This window comes from Typopeltis vanoorti, chromosome 20 (genome assembly GCF_054136105.1).
Source record: "Typopeltis vanoorti isolate ZY-2024b chromosome 20, IOZ_Tvanoo_1.0, whole genome shotgun sequence".
In the NCBI taxonomy this organism is placed as follows: domain Eukaryota; kingdom Metazoa; phylum Arthropoda; class Arachnida; order Uropygi; family Thelyphonidae; genus Typopeltis; species Typopeltis vanoorti.
In genome coordinates, this window is record NC_143568.1 from 3734847 (window position 1) to 3754126 (window position 19280).

At 35.6% G+C, this 19280-nt stretch overlaps 1 protein-coding gene across 2 annotated transcripts in view; it reads left to right on the forward strand.

The window, feature by feature from the left end:
- The first annotated feature begins 2050 nt into the window (after positions 1–2050).
- LOC150095198 (nuclear receptor-binding factor 2-like) overlaps positions 2051–19280 on the forward strand; it is a 46069-nt gene continuing 28839 nt past the window's right edge. Inside the window, exon 1 of one of the 2 annotated variants that reach the window (XM_090409914.1) lies at positions 2051–2377. In XM_090409914.1, coding sequence (XP_090266040.1) covers positions 2348–2377 — 30 coding nt within the window. In that variant the 5' untranslated portion in view covers positions 2051–2347. Of the gene's footprint in view, positions 2378–2748; positions 2826–19280 lie in introns of those variants that run through there. The other variant, XM_090409915.1, reaches the window with a different exon arrangement.

Sequence of the window (19280 nt, forward strand, 5' to 3'; positions counted from 1 at the left end):
GAAGGTAAGCCAAAATTTAAATCTCTTAAAAAAAAGGGCCAGAGAAAGAAAACTATCGAAACCGTAGCTTTGAATGATTTTGATGTAGACGTTATAAGAACTATTTACGAATTTTACGTGGTCGAGAAAAGAGTGCCAACTGCTCCGAAATTGATTCCTGTGCTTAAAGAAAAAATTAATTTTCCTTGGAAAAGAAAAACTCTAAGAAAAATACTTCATGAAATCGGATTTTGTTTTAAAAAGTCCCAGAATAAAAGGAAACTTATCATGGAGCGAAGTGACATTGCTTTATCTAGAACAGAGTATTTGAGAGTAATAAGACGTTTCAGGGAGGAGAAAAGACCGATTGTGTATCTAGATGAAACTTGGATTGATAGTAATTTAACTTATGGAAAAGGTTGGCAGTTCTAAAGAAAAATGTGGAGTGCTACAAACCGGAAATGTCTCGTGGCGCATAATACTTTTGTGTGTGGGTGGAGAATGGGTTTTTTACCGAATTCAAACTTACTATACGAAGACAAGTTCTGGAGATTACCATGGGCAAATGAATTCTACGATCTTCGAAAAGTGGGCAGAAGAAAAGCTGATTTCAAACCTTCCTACAAATGCTGTTGTTATAATTGGTAAAGCTTCATATCACTCTATTCGAGTAAGCAAAGTTCCAAATTGGTTTAATAAGAAGCAAGTTCTTATGGATTGGCTCTCTGCAAATAACATTTCTCATTTCCCAGATACGCGAAAAATTGAATTGCTTAATTTGGTCAAAAGAAACTCCCCGACAGCTAAACTACTTAAATTCGACACGATGCTCAAAGAGCATGAATTTCTAGCTTTGAGGCTACCACCATATCATTGCGATATTAATGCTATTGAGTATGTTTGTGTAGAAGTAAAAAGTTTCATTCGCTATCGCAACGTAACTGGGGATATTGACAATGGATATTCCGAAACTTTTTATGCTTTCAGAACAGTATTACAGTTGAAAACTGGGGAAAATATTGCTCTCATGTCACCTCCTTGGAAAATATGTATTGGGACAGAGATGGAATTATCGAAGAATTATGCCAACCTTTGGTGATCAGTTTAAGTGAAAGTGATGATGATTCGGACACCGATTCAGATGACTCTGAAAATTAAAAGGATTTGATGATGGTATTTTTTTAACCGATTAATTATTTAGATAAATAATTAAATAATTAATCGGTTTAGGACTTTAAAGTGTCTCAGTTCTCTCAACTGCAAGTTTAGACTATCTAAGTTCATTTGAAAAAAATTCTGTTTTTCTGTATAATTATTTTTATTTTATAGAAAACTTTCTTAAAAATAAACTTAGTTAAATTTTTGTTTTTGCTATACCTGTTTTAATTTTAACTCTACATACATTTTTCCAACTGTTATACAAGCAAAATAGTCACACTTTAAAAACAGCAATGTTCTTAAAACAAAAGCTAAATTTTCCGACCTGTAATAATAAACAAACCCATCCCAGTAGACCGGTTGATTACCCTATTATCAGAATGGATTCTCCTTTTTTTTTTGACATGCACAGAAGTGTCGAAGGATCTCTAATCGGTAGGCGAACTATATACTACACAGAACCTCTACTATAAGGCTCTAAACGCCATCTACTGCCCACAACCATTACCACCACAGCTAGTATTTTTTGTCTGTACATTGCGTGTGTTCTGAAGGGCCGATTTGTCTGTATGCGGGATGAAAAACCCGAGTTTCCGGGAGAAAAAACCTGCAACATCCGTATGAGATCGGCTAACTCACCTTCAATTGAAAAATACTATATAAAAATTCCTCCCGTTATGACGAGAATCGAACTTAGGCCTTTTTCTAATCGAAGGGCGCATCTTATCGTCGTTCTTCCAATTGCGCTACGGAGGCAAGTCATGGAAGGGAATTAAACCCAGGTCTTTCTCAACAAAGGGCTTCGTCTATACCGACTGATTAACGATGTTCTAATTGGACGATAAACCCTCACAAAGTACATCTGTTCCAATTTTTTTATCTCCTGCATTCATTTAAGTTATCCTTCCATAATCATACTTCTTTAATTGTCATAATAGCAAAATAAATCTGGAATTGCTTTTGGCCTCCTTGGATAATTCCCTTTCGTGATTGGATTTTGCCTTTTTAATGTTGATCCCTTTCCTCATGCTTTATACTACTGCTCATGAACTTACTAATCTCCTTTCTCTTATTATTTCCTCTGCAACATTCAATGAGATAAATAATTTTCAATACATTGTCGGATATTACTGCCATGAGACTACTTTTCCCCTATTTATAATCAACGCCCTCTATAGAGCATTTTGTATCTATTACATATATAAATATAATGAGCGATATGGATGGGCCTTTGAATTTGGTAAGTTTTTATAAATAAATGTTTGAGAAATTTTATTGAAAAAAAATTATAATAACAGCTGTTTTGATTCCATGAAATTAAGTTTTAGAGACTACGTTAAATGAAAATTAAATATATTTTTGCACAGAAAGGTAAGTTAATTAGTAAATCTCAATATGGTACTTCGGCATTCAAAATAGGAAAACGTTTAGGAAAAATAATATATATCGCTGGACTGTATATTTGAAAAGTCAGAACTAATAGCAAAAACAAATTCTCATATCAATATTTGCAGTTTCAACTTAGAGAGGTATACAGATGTTTTAACGTGAAATGTGCCCAGTGATATTCGCTATATTATTATTACGGGCAACTCCAAGGTGTCCTTAGCAAAAATCTCTCGATAAGTCTAAGGACTTATCGAGAGAGGCCCTAATATCATGGCAAGAACAACTATTCGACATTATTAGTAAGTAAAACGGGGGAGAGGGGTTGATGTAAATTATATAACAATAAATTAATATGAATCCATATTTTATATGTATGTATGTAAATATGTTGTCTTATAAACACAATCTGGAAGGAAAAAAAACGGTTAGTTACCGAAAATCATGGTTTGCAATAAATACATTGAATGCTGCCTTTTGTGTTTCAGCACTGATGAGGCACTGAAAACACGTATTTGTAAAATACTTGTTTTCAGTGGAGATTTAATGGGGACCTGAGAGAGAAAGCTCATGGTGTTGACAGTAGTGCCTGAAAGCAAGCATTCCATGTGTTAACTTTGAAAATATGATCCAGGTGGTAAGAATGCAGAAGGGGAAAGTGGAAGGGATTTTTGAGTCATAACCAAAATAATTTTAGGATGAAAGAAAATATCATTGAATACCATGCAAAATGGAAACTGTGGGTGTGCCACCAATGTACAATTAAAATATGATATGTTGTGGGGATGGTTTCTGCTTGTGTTGCATAAGAATGTGTTGGGTGAGAGTATAAGAAGAATCATTTAGCATGTTAATCTTTTGAAGGAAGTGTGATGGGAGCCAAGACTTGTATCGTCAGGTTGGTCTGCACTTACACTTGAATGAGTGATTCAGAACTGGACATTTTGATAGTGCATTAATATATATAGTGTGTGTGTGTGATATGTGGGAGTTGCATTCCTGAGAATCATTGTGTATGCTGAAAATATATGAAACAGAAGGCTTATAACATGGAATAATAGAGGTTGTGTTCCCAGATAAGCAAGATTCCGATATTTCAAGATTAATTTAACAGAAATACACCTATTTTTAGTACATATTAAGGCATAAGAGTAGTAAATAAAATATTCAGTATGTATAAAACAAATGACTGTTAAAGTACTTCATTCTCAAGATTAGTACATCATGCAACTGTTCTGAAAAATATTTGCTGAAAATATGTTCTTACATTTGTGTTCCATCAGTGACTGTGGGTTTACTGAGAGATAAACCATGAGAAGTCTTATTTTGTAGTCTGGAAGCATGTGTAACAGTCTTTGGTGGTTTTAAAATAGGCAGTCTTCTGTTTGTTGGATATGTAGGCATGACTGGGTATATGCTTCCAAAGCAGGCCAGTTTCATCTAGGTTAAACACCTGCTTCAGTGTTTAACTTTATCTGTAAAGAGATCATGAATTTCTTCAGCAGCAACATGATTTGCAGCTTCACCAGTCATGTTGAGATTGTGGAGAATGCATAATGTTCTTATATCGGTTGAACCACCCACAACTTGTAGCAAAAGGTGCTGGCTGCTTTTCATCTTTTGTCAAATCTTATTTACAGATAAATTCAGTACCACATAGATGTTTTAGGTGGGAGATGAATTTCATTGCATGGTATGAGACTACCACCCTGTTTATTGGAAACTTCAAAGAAAGGTCTCTAGAGCAGGGTTTCCAGACTATGTCTTCTTCTTATTGTGCTATCTTCTATCGAAGGTCAGCGACCATCTTGGCGAACAAACTGCGCTCTTGTGTTAATCTGAGCAGTTGTGCACTGCTCTTTCCTGTCCACGTCTTGATGTTGTCAAACCAGGATATTCTTTTTCTTCCTCTAGTTCCTTTGCCATCAATTCTTCCTACCAAAATAGTTTGTAGAAGTTGGTATTTGCTGTTTCTCATGATGTGTCCAAGATATGATGTTTTTCGTTTCTTGATTCCAGACTATGTAAAAATGCTATATATAAAATCAATAAAAAAAATAAAATTCTTATCCTGCCCACAGTACAAATGTACTATAGGTTTGCAGAAAGAAACCTTTCATGAGTGGGAGCTAAGTAAGCTTTGTGTTATGGAGCAAGAAATCATGCTACGTCTTCTACCAAGAAGATGTGCAAGTGTGGTGGATGCTCGGTGAACATCTCTTACCAGAGTGCATAATCCCAACTATGAAATTCAGAGGTGATGGTATGGACCTGTTTTTTCTGGCTTGACTTCTGTTTGTTGTACCAAACAGAAGTCAAAATAGTTCAATGTATCAAACATTGAACTCTGAGAGGAATCTGATCATTCTAGGCAATGCATTGCTTCCTACTTCATGGCATTTCTACAGAACTGACCATTGTCTCTTTCAGCAAGATTATGCACCATGTCATAAGGCTGCTGCTGTAACTGCGTAGTTTGTGGATGTGAAAGTAACCAGATCTGACTGGCCTCCACAGAGCTCTGATGTCAACCCTGTTGAACATAGGTGAGGTCAAGGGACATCTTTCACAAAAAAATTCAGGACCTCATTACATACCTATAGGAAGAATGGTCCAAGATTCTCATTGATTTGCTATTGTACGCTTCTGGAAAGTATGCCCTGCAGGCTTGTTGCAGTGAAAGGAGGTCCCACATCTTATTTAGATTGGTGCCATGGCTGTTTGTTCCTTGCACCGTGGTGTCCATTGACTTCTTTCCAAGCAATGTGTGTATCAGTGGCATATATTTAGTGTGTGCAGTGCACACCCACAGAATAACAATATCACTGATATTATATTTGTGCATTTATTCTTGTTAAAAACTCCCCTAATTGTTTCCTGGCTTCATGAAGAAGACACTTTGACATGTAAACATTGCATCATATTTGCATTAATAGACCGGGTGTGCGGTCACAAACACGGACACCTTTTTGAGCCCTTTGAACACGCATGGTGCAGTGAGCCAAATTCTTAGTGTTCCAGTGGTTTTAAACCACCTAAAAGGCAAGGTGTGTGCTGAGACAATAGCACCCAGAAATCAGTGGCTGTAGTTGGTTGTGTCAGCCAATCCCATGGAATGTTGTCATCTGTCGTGAGTTGCTGTTTTTGTTTTCTGAGTTTCATCTGTTTTTCATGTATGAAGTGTGAACTGGTGTGTTTAGGACACTGATATAGACAACTAATTTTTCTATAAATAATTTATAACTTTTTTTGCCCATATTTAAAATGGGAAAGGGTGTTGACAATCTACTGAATGTCCCGTTTTTCTCCTAGTGCTTTTGCAGATTATATGATTATAGTCAAAGGAGGTTGGAACTTATAGATAAATAAAATGAGTTATTTCAGCCTTTCTTTTGGTTCAATCTGAAAAACAATTTCCCCAGTGATTTTTCCAATTTCTGTGTGTATTATTATATGGCTGTATTTAAAAATTGTATCAAAATTCAAATTATTCATGTCTCACTCTAGTATTTCCTAATGATCTAATCTCGCAACAAAATGTAAACCTTTTGTGCTTCTCACAAATGGTGCACGTGAAGCATAGCTGTTGTTCATTTGACCATTATTTTTTCCATATTTAAAATTATATTCATTGATAAATTAAAATATTCAAAGTTATCCTACAATTAATTGCATTTGACCAATTAAAATTAGCATTAATGTGATATGCACTCTTAACTTTCATTAAAAAAAAAAAGGCAATCATACAGTCAAATTGACATGAATTTTGTTGTGTGGTTACATAAGCCACAGCACACCCAACCTAAATGGACACATCTCAGATCACTTGTATCAGTCATCATTATCATATCATCCACATTGTTGCTTTGCCTTATGGATATAGACACACTCTGTTTTTGCTCTAGGCAAGCAGTCCTCTGACATTCTGCACACCATAAATCATTAAATCTCCATATATCACCTTCTCTCAGATCCATTCATTCATTCTTTGCTCATCTGTATCTCTTGCTCTCCCACTTATCTACCTTCCTCTCATCTCTTCCCCTTAGCTACGTACTCTGCAGACTTTCTCTCATTCTCTCTTACCCTGGTTCACCTATTCTCTCTTTATTAATTCCATAGCTCTCTCTCTCACTTTTGTTCATCTCACATCAGTCAGCCTTTCATTTCTCTTCCTTAACATGAGTCAACTCACCATATTGATTGCAGCTTTTATTAATAGTTATTCATTGTATTGGAGCATCAGTGTCCTGCAAAATTAAGACAGAACAAATTTCTGAGCATCATTACAAAAGTATTCTCAAATATTCTTATTCAAATTTATTGAACTGAAATAGATAGCCATAGTACAGTATTGCAGTAACAAAGCCATAGCTGCTTTAAGACTTTTTATGTGAAACTTTCCCACTTATAATTATAAGTGGGAAAAGGAAATCTAAAGTTTTTTTTACTAAACAGTAAAAACTAGTGTATCTGTTTTTAATTCAGTCATAAACAATAAAACTTTTTTTTTTATTGTAATCTTTTATCAATGTGGTCTGTTTAAAATGCATATTGGTATTAAACCAAGGTTATATCAATTTATGTATAATGTTAAATTGTTTCATTACATCAAATAATGCCTGTTAAGGATCTGTTTAATGTTTTTTCCACCAATACAATAATTCTCTTTGAAATGCATTACATATGTATTCCAAATATTTAGAATGCATTAAATATTTTCAGCATGTATTATCTTCACTTTGAGGTGTTGCTGTACTGCTGTTTTTTTCTGATAAATTCAGCTTTCATTATTCATAAAGTCCCGTTTGATAATACATCTCCCTAATGGTATGGTTTCTTTCACAGCATATAAAAAATCTACTTCCACAGCCAGATACATTTATAAACATTCTGATCCTTTTCCGGACAATATGGTAAGTGTGCCACTAAACTCTGCTCTAACCAGCTCTCCTTCAAAGCTGAATTTAACATATTTGGTGCACTATTTTTCCAACAGAATTAATAAAATTCAGACTTCCTCACAATATACAAATTATAATACTATTTTTTATTGTTATTTTTTTAAGATCCCATAATCTAGCAAGTATCCTTGGTTTTCTTGGTTTTCCGAGCTGGCCAATTTGCCTTTTGCAGGGATGAAAATCCTGAGTTTCCAGAAAGGGTAACTCTGTCAATTCTGTATGGGAGTATCACTTTTGGTAATATTATTACTGTTTTCTGTATCTCAGGCACCAGAGAAAATATAGCTAGAACTTTAAAGAAATGCAGCTCTGAGAAGTTTTCAAACTTTCTCTTTATATGTTCTCTCAAAGATTAACCTCCTCTCCATACGTATACATTTTCTTATATCTATATATAATTGGCCTTTTATAGACATACTAAACTGTCTAGAAAAACATCATAAAATACTGCTTATATTGAAATGCAGGATATTATTGGATCAACCATATTTTATAATCAAATAAACAAAAAACTTAAATTTCAAAATTTACCAGCACTTATGAGAATGTAGCCTTTTCACTACTGAAGACATGGACTCTGCCTATGAGTCCATTTATTTGCCATAAGATGCATTATTATGGTATTAGGAGAGAGTTTTTGTTCTCTCAAGATTTCTACCTGTTTCTTTGAAGATAAGCAATTCAAAGCAGTTATCAGACCCGTGAAACTGAATCTAAGCATTAATAAAAGGCAAATGTATGGGCAGGTAGAATCCATGTCTTGTGAGTAGCGGGCGGGGCATGGTTCTTAAGTTCATTTTTAAGAAACTAAATTTTTATCATAAAAAAATTCCTAGAATGATTAATATTAAAATAAGGCCAGATACACCAAATAAAAATTTAAAAAAAATTGTATATTGCTGCCTCTTTGATCAGCCGGCTGTTTACAATTTTGCAGCAAGAGCAGGCTAAATGCTTGCCTGCAGAATGTTGTCTACTGCAGTCTATCTAAAGTGAATGAAACGGTGAAAGGTTTTATATGCAGAAACGAATTTTCGTACAAAACATTTATTGCTAGTTAACCAGTCGTGGTATGAATTTCATTCAGTAGGCTACTGACAATGGCACAGTGCAGACTATTACTTCATCTCTGTGTCGTGTTGTGTAATAATTTCTTGTGGGTATAAAATAGAAATGGAATCAAAAATTTTAAAAAAAAAGTTATCTGGTGCACAAAATCGTAAGCGTCATGCTGCGAGAGAAACAGATATTAAGAAACAAACTGGGGCTCTTAATAAATTTGGTAAAATATTAAAATGTTCTGATGCAGATTGTAACCAACTCGATACATCAGAAATCAGTTGAAGAACTGTGCACATCATCCAGTTTGCGTGAAAGTACTATTGAACAAGATAACAAGACACATGATTTAAGGGAAAAACAGTTAGAAGATTTAGTTGTAGTTGACCATCAAACTAACACATTGTTAGTCTCTGTAAATTTAGAAGATCCAGGTGAATGGAGAAATATTGATGAAAAATTAAGAGTTGTTTTAATTGAAATGGAGCCTGTTCCAAAGAAAAGTATAATATATCCCAGAGATACATATGGTCGTAAATTTGGCAACACATATTTTAATAGAAAAATGGAAAACGGGGAGCTCGTGCCAAGAACATGGCCCATTTATTCCAAAACTTTAAATTCTGTTTTTTGCTTTTGTTGCAAAATTTTCACACTTACTGAATCAAGTAGTCTTGTAGAAGGTTATAACGATTGGAGAAATGCAAGTACAACTTTGCGTAGGCATGAGACTAGTTTAAATCACATGAAAAATTTCTTAAAATGGAAGGAACTAGATAAAAATTTTAAAAACAATACTACTATTGATTGCAAGACTCAAAGTATGTATGAAATGGAAAAGAAACATTCAAAGAGTGTTTTAGAACTCTTGATTAAAATGATAAAATTCCTTGGTAGCCAAAATTTAGCTTTTCGCGGATCATCCGATAAATTATACGAAAGGAATAACGACTAATTTTTTAAAATTAGTCGAATTGTTTGCGAAGTTTGATCCTGTGAAAATCATGTTGAAAGGCTACAATGAAACAGAGTACACTATTTGAGTAAAGACAGAATCAAAATGAAATATTGGAAACTTTAAGTAACGCAATTTATTATCAATTCGAAAATCTAAATATTATTCCATAATTTTAGACTGCACACCTGATGCAAGTAAAACAGAACAAATGACCATTATTATTCGCTTTGTTTCCTGTGACAATGGAATTGTCAAGATCAGGGAAAATGTTTTAGGTTTGCAGATATATCAGATTCCACAGGACATTGCATAACTAGTGGAACAACTGGAAAAATTGAACATTCCCATTGAAGACATGCAAGGTCAAGGGTATGACAATGGGGCAAATATGAAAGGGAAAAAATATGGGCTCCAAAATTTTCTTTTGAACAAAAATCCTCTAGCTTTTTATGTGCCATGTGCTGCTCATACTCTAAATTTAATCATGTTGGAGGCTTAATGGATTTTTTACAACACTCAAAAAGAATTAAAATAGAATTTAATACTTCCTATATTTCGTCCTAGTCACTAGGACATCTACGGGGATTACAAAAACAATTAATGTAACATGCACACAAATATCATACAATACTAAGCCCAACCATGTGGGTGACACTAAAGTCCTATCTAGGTGGAACGCCCTCTAAGGGTGGTAGTAGGTGGCCTGGAATGTAAGGTGGGACCTCTGGTGATGAGTGTTTCCCAAATCTTCGGAAGCTTAATGCAACCATATTTATTAAGACTTGGTTTGTTTCTGAGAGCTGCTGCTTCTTTTAAGAAAAGTCTCTCTTTCTTGAATTTGCTGTTGTGGAGCATGGTGGTTTTCTTCCATGATATCGTGTGGGTGGTATGAAAAGTTTGCAACAAAAGCAAAAAAAACGGAATTTAAAGTTTTGGAATAAATGACCCATGTTCTTGGCACGAGTCCCCGTTTTCCATTTTTCTATTAAAATATGTGTTGCCAAATTTACAACCATATGTATCTCTGAGATATATTATACTTTTCTTTGGAACAGGCCCCATTTCAATTAAAACAACTCTTAATTTTTCATCAATATTTCCTCATTCACCTGGATCTTCTAAATTTACAGAGACTAACAATGTGTTAGTTTCATGGTAACTACAACTAACTCTTCTCCTAGCTTTTTACGTGCCATGTGCTGCACCACCCACAGGGTATCATGGAAGAAAACCACCATGCTCCACCACAGCAAATTCAAGAAAGAGAGACGTTAGAAGCAGCAGCTCTCAGAAACCAACCAAATCTTAATAAATACGGTTGCATTAAGCTTCTGAAGATTTGGGAAACACTCATCACCAGAGGTCTCACCTTGCATTCCAGGCCACCTACTACCGCCCTTAGAGGGCGCTCCACCTAGATAGGACTTTAGTGTCACCCACGTGGTTGGGCTTAGTATTATATGATATTTGTGTGCATGTTAAATTAATTGTTTTTGTAATCCCCGTAGATGTCCTAGTGACTAGGACGAAATATAGGAAGTATTAAATTCTATTTTAATTCTTTTTGAGTGTTGTAAAAAATCCATTAAGCCTTCAACATGATGTCTTCACAGCACTTAAGCCTCTACACACGAATTCTAAATTTAATCATTAGCGATGCAGATACAATTAGTTTCGTTGCAATTATTCAAGAAATATACAATTTCTTTTCATTCTCTTACAAATGTTGGGCAGTCCTTTTAAAGTTAGTAAAAAAATTAACATTGAAACAGCCATCGGAAACGCGATGGGAAAGTAAAATTAATGCAATCCGCCCTCTACGATATCAGTTAGGAGAACTTTACGATGCACTTTATGAAATTTTAATAAAGAAACTCGGCATGAAGGCAAACATTATGTGCTAAAATAAAGAACTACAAATTTATTTGCTCTCTTATAACTTTACTTAACAGAATAAACCCTGTGAGTAAAATGCTTCAAGACAAAAATATGAACATTACGCTTGCTTTAGAATCTATCGAAAACTTAAAAATATTCTTACAAGAGTATCGATCAGATACAAATTTTAAAGAAGTTCTAAAAGCGGCAAAAGAACTGAGCGAAGAGGTGGATGGAGAACAAGAATTTAAAAATGGTACGGAAGTTCGAAGACAAAAGAAGACACGACAATTTGACTAGGAGCATCATGACAAAACGCCACAATCGCCAGAAGATAAATTTAGAGTGAATGTGTTTTATAAACTTTTAGACGTTGCAATGTGTTCATTAATAGAGCGTTTTGAACAACTAAAAACATATGATAATTGCAATTTCTTGCATAGATTACTACAAATTAATAACGAAGATTTACGAAAAAATTGTGACGATTTAGAGATTCGAAGGATGGTGACAATAAAGACGTAAATGCAATAGAACTATATGACGAGTTATGTGCTTTCTGGGATATTTTTCAGAAAGATAATTTAAATATTCAAAACCATTTCGATATTCTTAATTTTATTGTGTCCAATAATTTATCTTTTCCTAACTTTTCAATTGCTTTAAGAATGCTATTAACCTTACCTATTAGTGTAGCGAGCGGTGAACGTTCCTTTTCCAAGTTGAAATTGATTAAAACCTACTTAAGAACAAGTATGTCACAAAAAAGCTTGTTAGTTTGGCATTAATAGCTATTGAAAATGATATATGTGTGGAATTAGACATTAAGATCATTATTTCTAATTTTGTGAATATGAAATCAAGAGCCCTAAAATTTTAATTTAAAAAATTTCAAATATATTTATGTAAATTAATTTATTTTCTGTTATTCTGTAAAGATGTTATTTTTTGAATACTTATATTAAATGTTCTAATTATTTCTGAATTCTTTTCTTATTTTCTCTTCTATCTTGAGTTTCTTTTATTTTCCTAAAAGGTAGTTCCACTTCTAAAAAAATTTTTTAATAATTTTTATAAGTTACTAAGAATTTAGTAACTTGTAAAATGCAAGAATTTTTTAAACTTTAGTTCAAATTTTAACTTTAATTAAAATTCATTTTAATTTTGTTAACTATTCGGGTCAGTGAGAAGACTATAATCCCTGTATCATTATATTCAACGATTAAAGTGAAGTGGCTTTATCAAAATTTGCTTTAACTTTTGAGAATTTTTTGAATATTCGGGTTTTTAACGATTATCCTGCCTAGTCAACACCCCCGGTTTGTTACATTTAGCGAACCAACGTGTGGCTGTTCTGTCAAAATTTATTTATGAAATTTCAAATAATTAAAATTTTTATTATCATAAAAGAACCACACGCTTCCGGATCGGTACAAGGGCGCTTAGATAGAAATTGCATGTGTGCGGCAAAGACCCTAGCGCCAGTTCTGAGTGCAAACCAAGGTAATTGTGATGTTGAAGGTTATGTTCTCATTAGTTCTCTGGTAAATTTCAAAACTTAAGTTTCTTTCTGTGTTTGACTATAAAATATAGATGGATCCATATTATTCTCCATTTCAATATCTTACTTGTGCCAAAATGAAACTTTTTGGCACTGTACCTCAGGATGCACTGCTATAACTGTGGTCAGTTTGATCTAGCAAACTGTCAGACATTACTCACAGAATCAAATGGTAGAAACTGTGCTTCATCACAGCAAGCTTGACTTAATAAATATGGATCTGTTAAGCTTCCCTTAAATGTGAGAAACAGTAATTTGAAGGCCTTCCTCATAACAAACCAGTGCTACTGACTAGCATCCACAGAGGCCACCTTTCCTTTGATTTTAAGCTCTAATTATTTCCACTTTTTTGGTATACCTGTATGCAAGTAATAGTTTTATATTATACCGCCAATGTCTCTGCAACGACATAAAATATTGGACTTGTTAAAAACCATCATTTGATTTCATTCCTCTGTATTATTTTAAGTTTTCAACCAAGCTTTAATTAGCATTTAAACATGATACACATAAGCTTCAACAAGATAGTTCCATTGAATTATTATCATAAAATAAAACCTCCATCCATCATCTTCACCAAAAAATAAGAGATTGCTTACTCTCAAACAACATGTGCTATTCAGCCAGTTAAAAATTTATAAACAAACCTTCCCATAGAACAATAACTATAGAATAACACATATGCCACAGTAAATAACTTTTTTGTTATGTAAATATTTTGTCTTATGCATCATAAGACATCATCAGTACAACTAACGAACGACAATAGGAATTGAATTCAAAAATGGTAGGGCCCATGCTTAAATTAGAATCCCTCTATGTATATGATATGAAATATTTACATAATAAAGTTATTTACCAAGATATAGGTGGATTGATACGGTCCAAAGTGCCTTAGACGATAGAAATATAAGATCTGATAATGTTGGAGTCTTGACAAGTAACAGACTGATTTGGAGGAAAATTGTAGATAGGAAATTAATGATGTAAATTTATCGTGTAGTGCTATCATATCCTGTACACCCCTTGAGGGTACATAGCAGGAATTTGATGATGATGATAAAGTTATTTACTGGCATACTTGTTATTCTATAGTTATGGATACTCCCACAGATTTCAATAACATAAGAACAGTAGTTTTTTCTAGAATGCACAACCACCATACTGCTATACAAATATGTGTGTATGTATATATATATAATTTTGTATATAAACCTTAGAATTCAAGAAGCTATACAAGACTTGTCCAGAGTAGGTGTTTACAAATATTCTTGCCCTTGTGTAGCATTTAAACTCGCAACTCTTACAGTAAACAAGCGGTATCTTTTCACCATCTGAATTGTTGAAGCATCATAAAACTGCCTCTTGACTTCAAAAAAAGTAATGCTCTTCTCTCCTCCCTCAAAAATTTAATCTTCTTCAGCAGTGCAGCCTTTGATGCACATTGCTTTACACCATAGGTTCACAAACTTTTACGGGCCACCGCCCACTTTTTGGCACTTTTGTAGCCCCCCCACAAGTGAATCCCCAAAAGAGTATAGTGATACTTTTCACCAGAAGATTGGCAACTCCCAAGGGAGACCTTTATCTATTCAACACCAAAATCCCCTGGCAAACAGAAACAAAATATCTCGGGGTAATTCTAGACCATAGATTCACAAACTTTTTCAGGCCACCGCCCACTTTGCAAGACATAAATTTTGTAATGCCCCTATTATATAAATTATATAAAATTGGGTTTATTTTTGTACAAATCAATTACAAAAGTAATTTTATGTTTTAGTTATATTTTGAAATGAAATATAACTGACTGACCTGCAGAGGGAGATAGATGAGCTGAAAGAGGAGGTGGAATCTCTTGTGAATAAGAGCAGAAGCATGAAAGATAAGATTAGGAGAATGGAAGAGAGAAATGCAAGGTGATTCAGAGTAGGGGAGAGAGAGAGAATTTTGGGAGTATGAGTGAGAAGTATGGGGGTGCTAGCAGACGAGAGGATGGAAACAGTAGGAGAGACAGAATGAGAGAGAGATGGAAGTGCTAGAAGAGGAGAAAATAGAAACAGTAGGAGAGAGGGAATCAGAGAGAGAGAGATGTATGGGAATACTAGAAGACGAGAGGATGGAAACAGTAGGAGAGACGAAATGAGAGAGGAATATGGAAGTGCTAGAAGAGGAGGGAATGGAAACAGTAGGAGAGAGAGAGAGAGAGAGGTATGGGAATGCTAGAAGAGAGAATAGCAGTAGAGGAGAGGCAATGAGAGAGACCTATGGGAATGAAAGAAGAGGAGAGAATGGAAACCATAGGAGAGAGGAAATGGTAAGTGGTATAATGTACGGGGACTCAATGACCCGTGGTGTTCAAGATAGGATGCGTGAGGAGTGTTTGCCAGGAGGAACAATAAAAAGGTGGCTATGGCAATTAAGAGAGGTGAAATGGTGGATGAGATTATTGTGGTGGTAGGAACAAATGACTTGAGTGGTAATGTAAGTCGGGCAGCGAGAGAGATGAGATTTTTGCTTGAGACTGTACGGAAGAAGACTGAGAGAGGAAAAATAGTGTTGCCTAGTTATGATAATGATGAGCTGAGCAGAAGAGCGGTGATATTGAATGGCATAATAGCGAGAATGTGTGACAAGAGAGGACTGGTATGTGTGGATGCTTGGAGTGCATTTGAGGAAAGAGAGGAATTGTATGCGAGAGACCGTTTACATTTGAATGAGGAAGGACGTAGGCATGTGGAGAGATTGCAGTTCTGAACGAGTCAGTGTGTCCCAGGGAGGATGATAGCAGGGGGTGGCCTCTTGTGGGAATGGATACTTGGGAGAAGAGAGACAATGTCAGGTAACACTGAGCCCAGTGGAGTCTAGAAGGGATAATGCTGGGTATAGAAACAATGGCATTTATATGCTTTATACTAATGCCAGGAGTATCTGGAATAAGGCAGAGGAATTGGTGGTGCAGATAGCATTAGCCTGGCCAAACATTATTGGGATCACTGAGACGTGGTTGACAGAAGAGTATATAATAACAGGAATAGAAGTCGCTGGGTATAGCATTTTTCGTCAGGATAGGAGGGGAAAGTGTGGTGGTGGGATACTGCTTATGATAGTAATGACCTATGTCCTCTAAGAGTGGAGACTTTGGAAGGAAGTGAGACAAATGATTTTGAGAGCGTATGATGTGAGGTAGAGGTAGGCAAGACAGGATATTTAGTGGGATGTTGCTACAGACTCAGGAGCACAGAGGATGGGGACCAGGAGATGTTTAGGCAGCTAAGTTTGGCAAGTGCAAGAAGAATGATTTGATTTGTTATGGGAGATTTTAACTACAGTAGTATAAATTGGAGAGAGGAAGATACATGTAGCAATAGGGAAATGGAATTTCTAGATTTCTTGAGGGACAAATGTCTTAGGCAACATGTAAGAGAGAGAACAAGAGTTTTGGATTTGGTTATAGCATCTGAAGAGTTGATAATAACAGAGTTGACATCTCTCCCACCAGTTGGAGAGAGTGACCATATGGTTTTAACTTGGAAAATGAATAGACATGCAGGAGTATCAAAGAGACGGGAACTTATGTGGAATTATAATGCAGGTGATTATAATAGTCTTAGATGTCAACTTCAGGAAGTTTCATGGAGGGAGGAATTGGGAGGCCGGCATATCATTAGTGCGTGGGAAATTATGAAAGAATATTTGTTAGCAGCAATGGTAACTTGTATATCAAGAGTGAACAAGAGGATACAATTTGGAGTAAAGTTGATGACACACAATATTAAACAGGAATTGCATGCAAAAAAGAGACTGTGGAAGAGATATAAGAGACAGGTGAAGAGAAGATGCATGAAGAGTATAAGACACAGGCCAGAAGAGTGACTAGTGTGGTAAGGAAGATGAAACTGGAATATGAGAGGAGATTGGTCCTAAGATCCAAAGAAAATCCTAGGGAATTTTTTAGCTATGTGGCCAGTAGAAGGATAAATGACTGTGGAAGAATGATATTGTGGGATAAAAATGGGAATAGAGTGACTGATGCAGAGGACATGGTGGAATTGTTCAATGAACACTTTATTGGAGTATTTCATCCTAGAGATGTCAGTTTTAATGCTAGAGGGATAGGGCTGGTTCAAGGTTTAGAGGTACAGGAGGAGAGTGTGTTTCAAATACTGAGTACTCTGGATGTCAGTAAAGCTTCGGGACTGGATGATATTTCACCACGAGTTTTGAGAGAATGTGCTAGAGAACTGACAGTGCTTTTAACCTGGCTTTTCAATGAAAGTCTGGCTTCGGCAAAGGTGCCCAGGGAATGGAAGGAAGGTAAAATAGTGGCATTGCATAAGGGCGGTAGCAGACTGGAAGTGTCTAATTATAGGCCAGTTTGTGTGTCATCAGTAGTTAAGATCTCGGAGAAAGTAGTGAAGGACTGTATACAGCATTGGGCAGATGAGGGTAATGTTATCTGTGAAAGTCAACATGGATTTGTGAAAGGGTGCTCTTATTTTAGCAATATGCTAGCCTTTTATAATAAAGTTACAAGAACATTAAATGAGGGAAAGGCATATACTGCAATTTTCTTAGACTTAGCAAAGGCATTTGACAGGGTGCCACATGATAAGCTGATATTTAAGTTGTAGCACATGGGCCTGGATGTTAGATTGGTCAACTGGATTCAGGATTGGCTCTCTGATAGGTATCAGAGAGTTGTGTATGGTGGAGCAATTTCAAGGAGGCAGAGGGTTACAAGTGACGTCCAACAGGGCTCAGTACTAGGACCTATATTGTTTAACCTTTATATCAATGACGTTGCAAGTGGATATTCAGTTGTTTGCGGATGATGCAAAGCTGGGAATGATTATTAGTAATAGTGCAGATGTGGTAGCCCTGCAAGAGGATTTGAATATGCTTGATGGATGGGCAAATGAATGGGGGTGTCAGTTTAATGCAGCAAAATGTAAGGTGTTGAGGTTTGGGAAACGTCGATGGGACACTGCATACTCTGTGGGAGGAGTTATACTGGAGAAAGTAGGAGAGACAAGAGATCTGGGGTTGATGATTGATAGAAACTTGAAGTTTATTGCAAACTTCAAGTTCTAACTTGACTTATTGCAAAGGTGGTGAAGGTAACACAGAGGATTGCTGCAATTATGAGGAGGACACTGACCTGCAGAGATAAGAGGGTTATCATTCCGTTGTATAAGTCTCTGATCAGACCACACTTGGACTATTGTTCTCAGATTTGGTCCCCAGGATTTGAAGGGGATAAATTAACTGTGGAAAGGATACAAAGACGGATGATAAAGATGGTTTCAGGACTGTACAATGTTCGTTATGAGGATCGGCTGAGGGAATGTGAACTGCAGAGTTTGGTGGATAAAAGGAGAGGTGATATGATTGAGACTTAAACTGTTAAGAGGTGGTTACAGGGTTGACACTAGGGAGTTCTTTCGCTTTGTTGAACAGCGGGAAGGAGTCATGACAAGAGGCCATCCCTGAAGTTATGAAAGGAAACTGTGAGCAAGAGGGTGAAGAGTGGTTTCTTTGCATGGAGGGTGGTTGAACCGTGGAATGCATTGCCTGATGGAGTGGTGAGAGCGAGAACTGTCAATGAGTTTAAGGAGTGGTATGATAGACTTTGTGTTTCTTAGGGTGGGACCTCCCCTCGATGAGTCTTGACAGATTTTATGTTCTTAGGAAGGACCTCCCACAATGGGTCTTTGGCCTCCATCGAGGCCTGAATAATAATAATAACGAATATATTTGCTACTGTAAACATAACCTATTATACACACACATATATACATGCTCTATTTTCTCATTGACATAGAAAATTGACATCTATTTCTATCTGACATGGTAAATTTTCAAATGATTAAATAATTGAAATAAAAAAACTATAGCATTGCAATAGTTTAAAACGAATGTACTTTGCCTCCACCTAATGACATTAGAAATTGTACTGTTACATCAGACTGCACCCAGAGTGAGACATTGATAAATAGATCATTTGGCCAATGAATTTATTTTTATCCCACCCACCCCACTTCATTCATGTACTCCTGTAAGAAAATGAGCTTTATGCTCATTTTCTTACAGGAGTACATGAATGAAGGGTTTCATTCATGTACTCCTGAATCCAAGGGTTTCATTCATTTTCTTTTTTTTTCCTCTCTCTAGAGCGGTGTGTGTGTGTGTATCTGTATCTGGTATATTAACTCGGAATTGGGATGTGTTCATATTTTTATGAACTGACTTAGATCCGAGAGTTAGAACAATTAAATTTATTCACAACGCAACGTGTTTCATCGGAAGGCCGACTTCTTCAGGCATTAAGAAACAC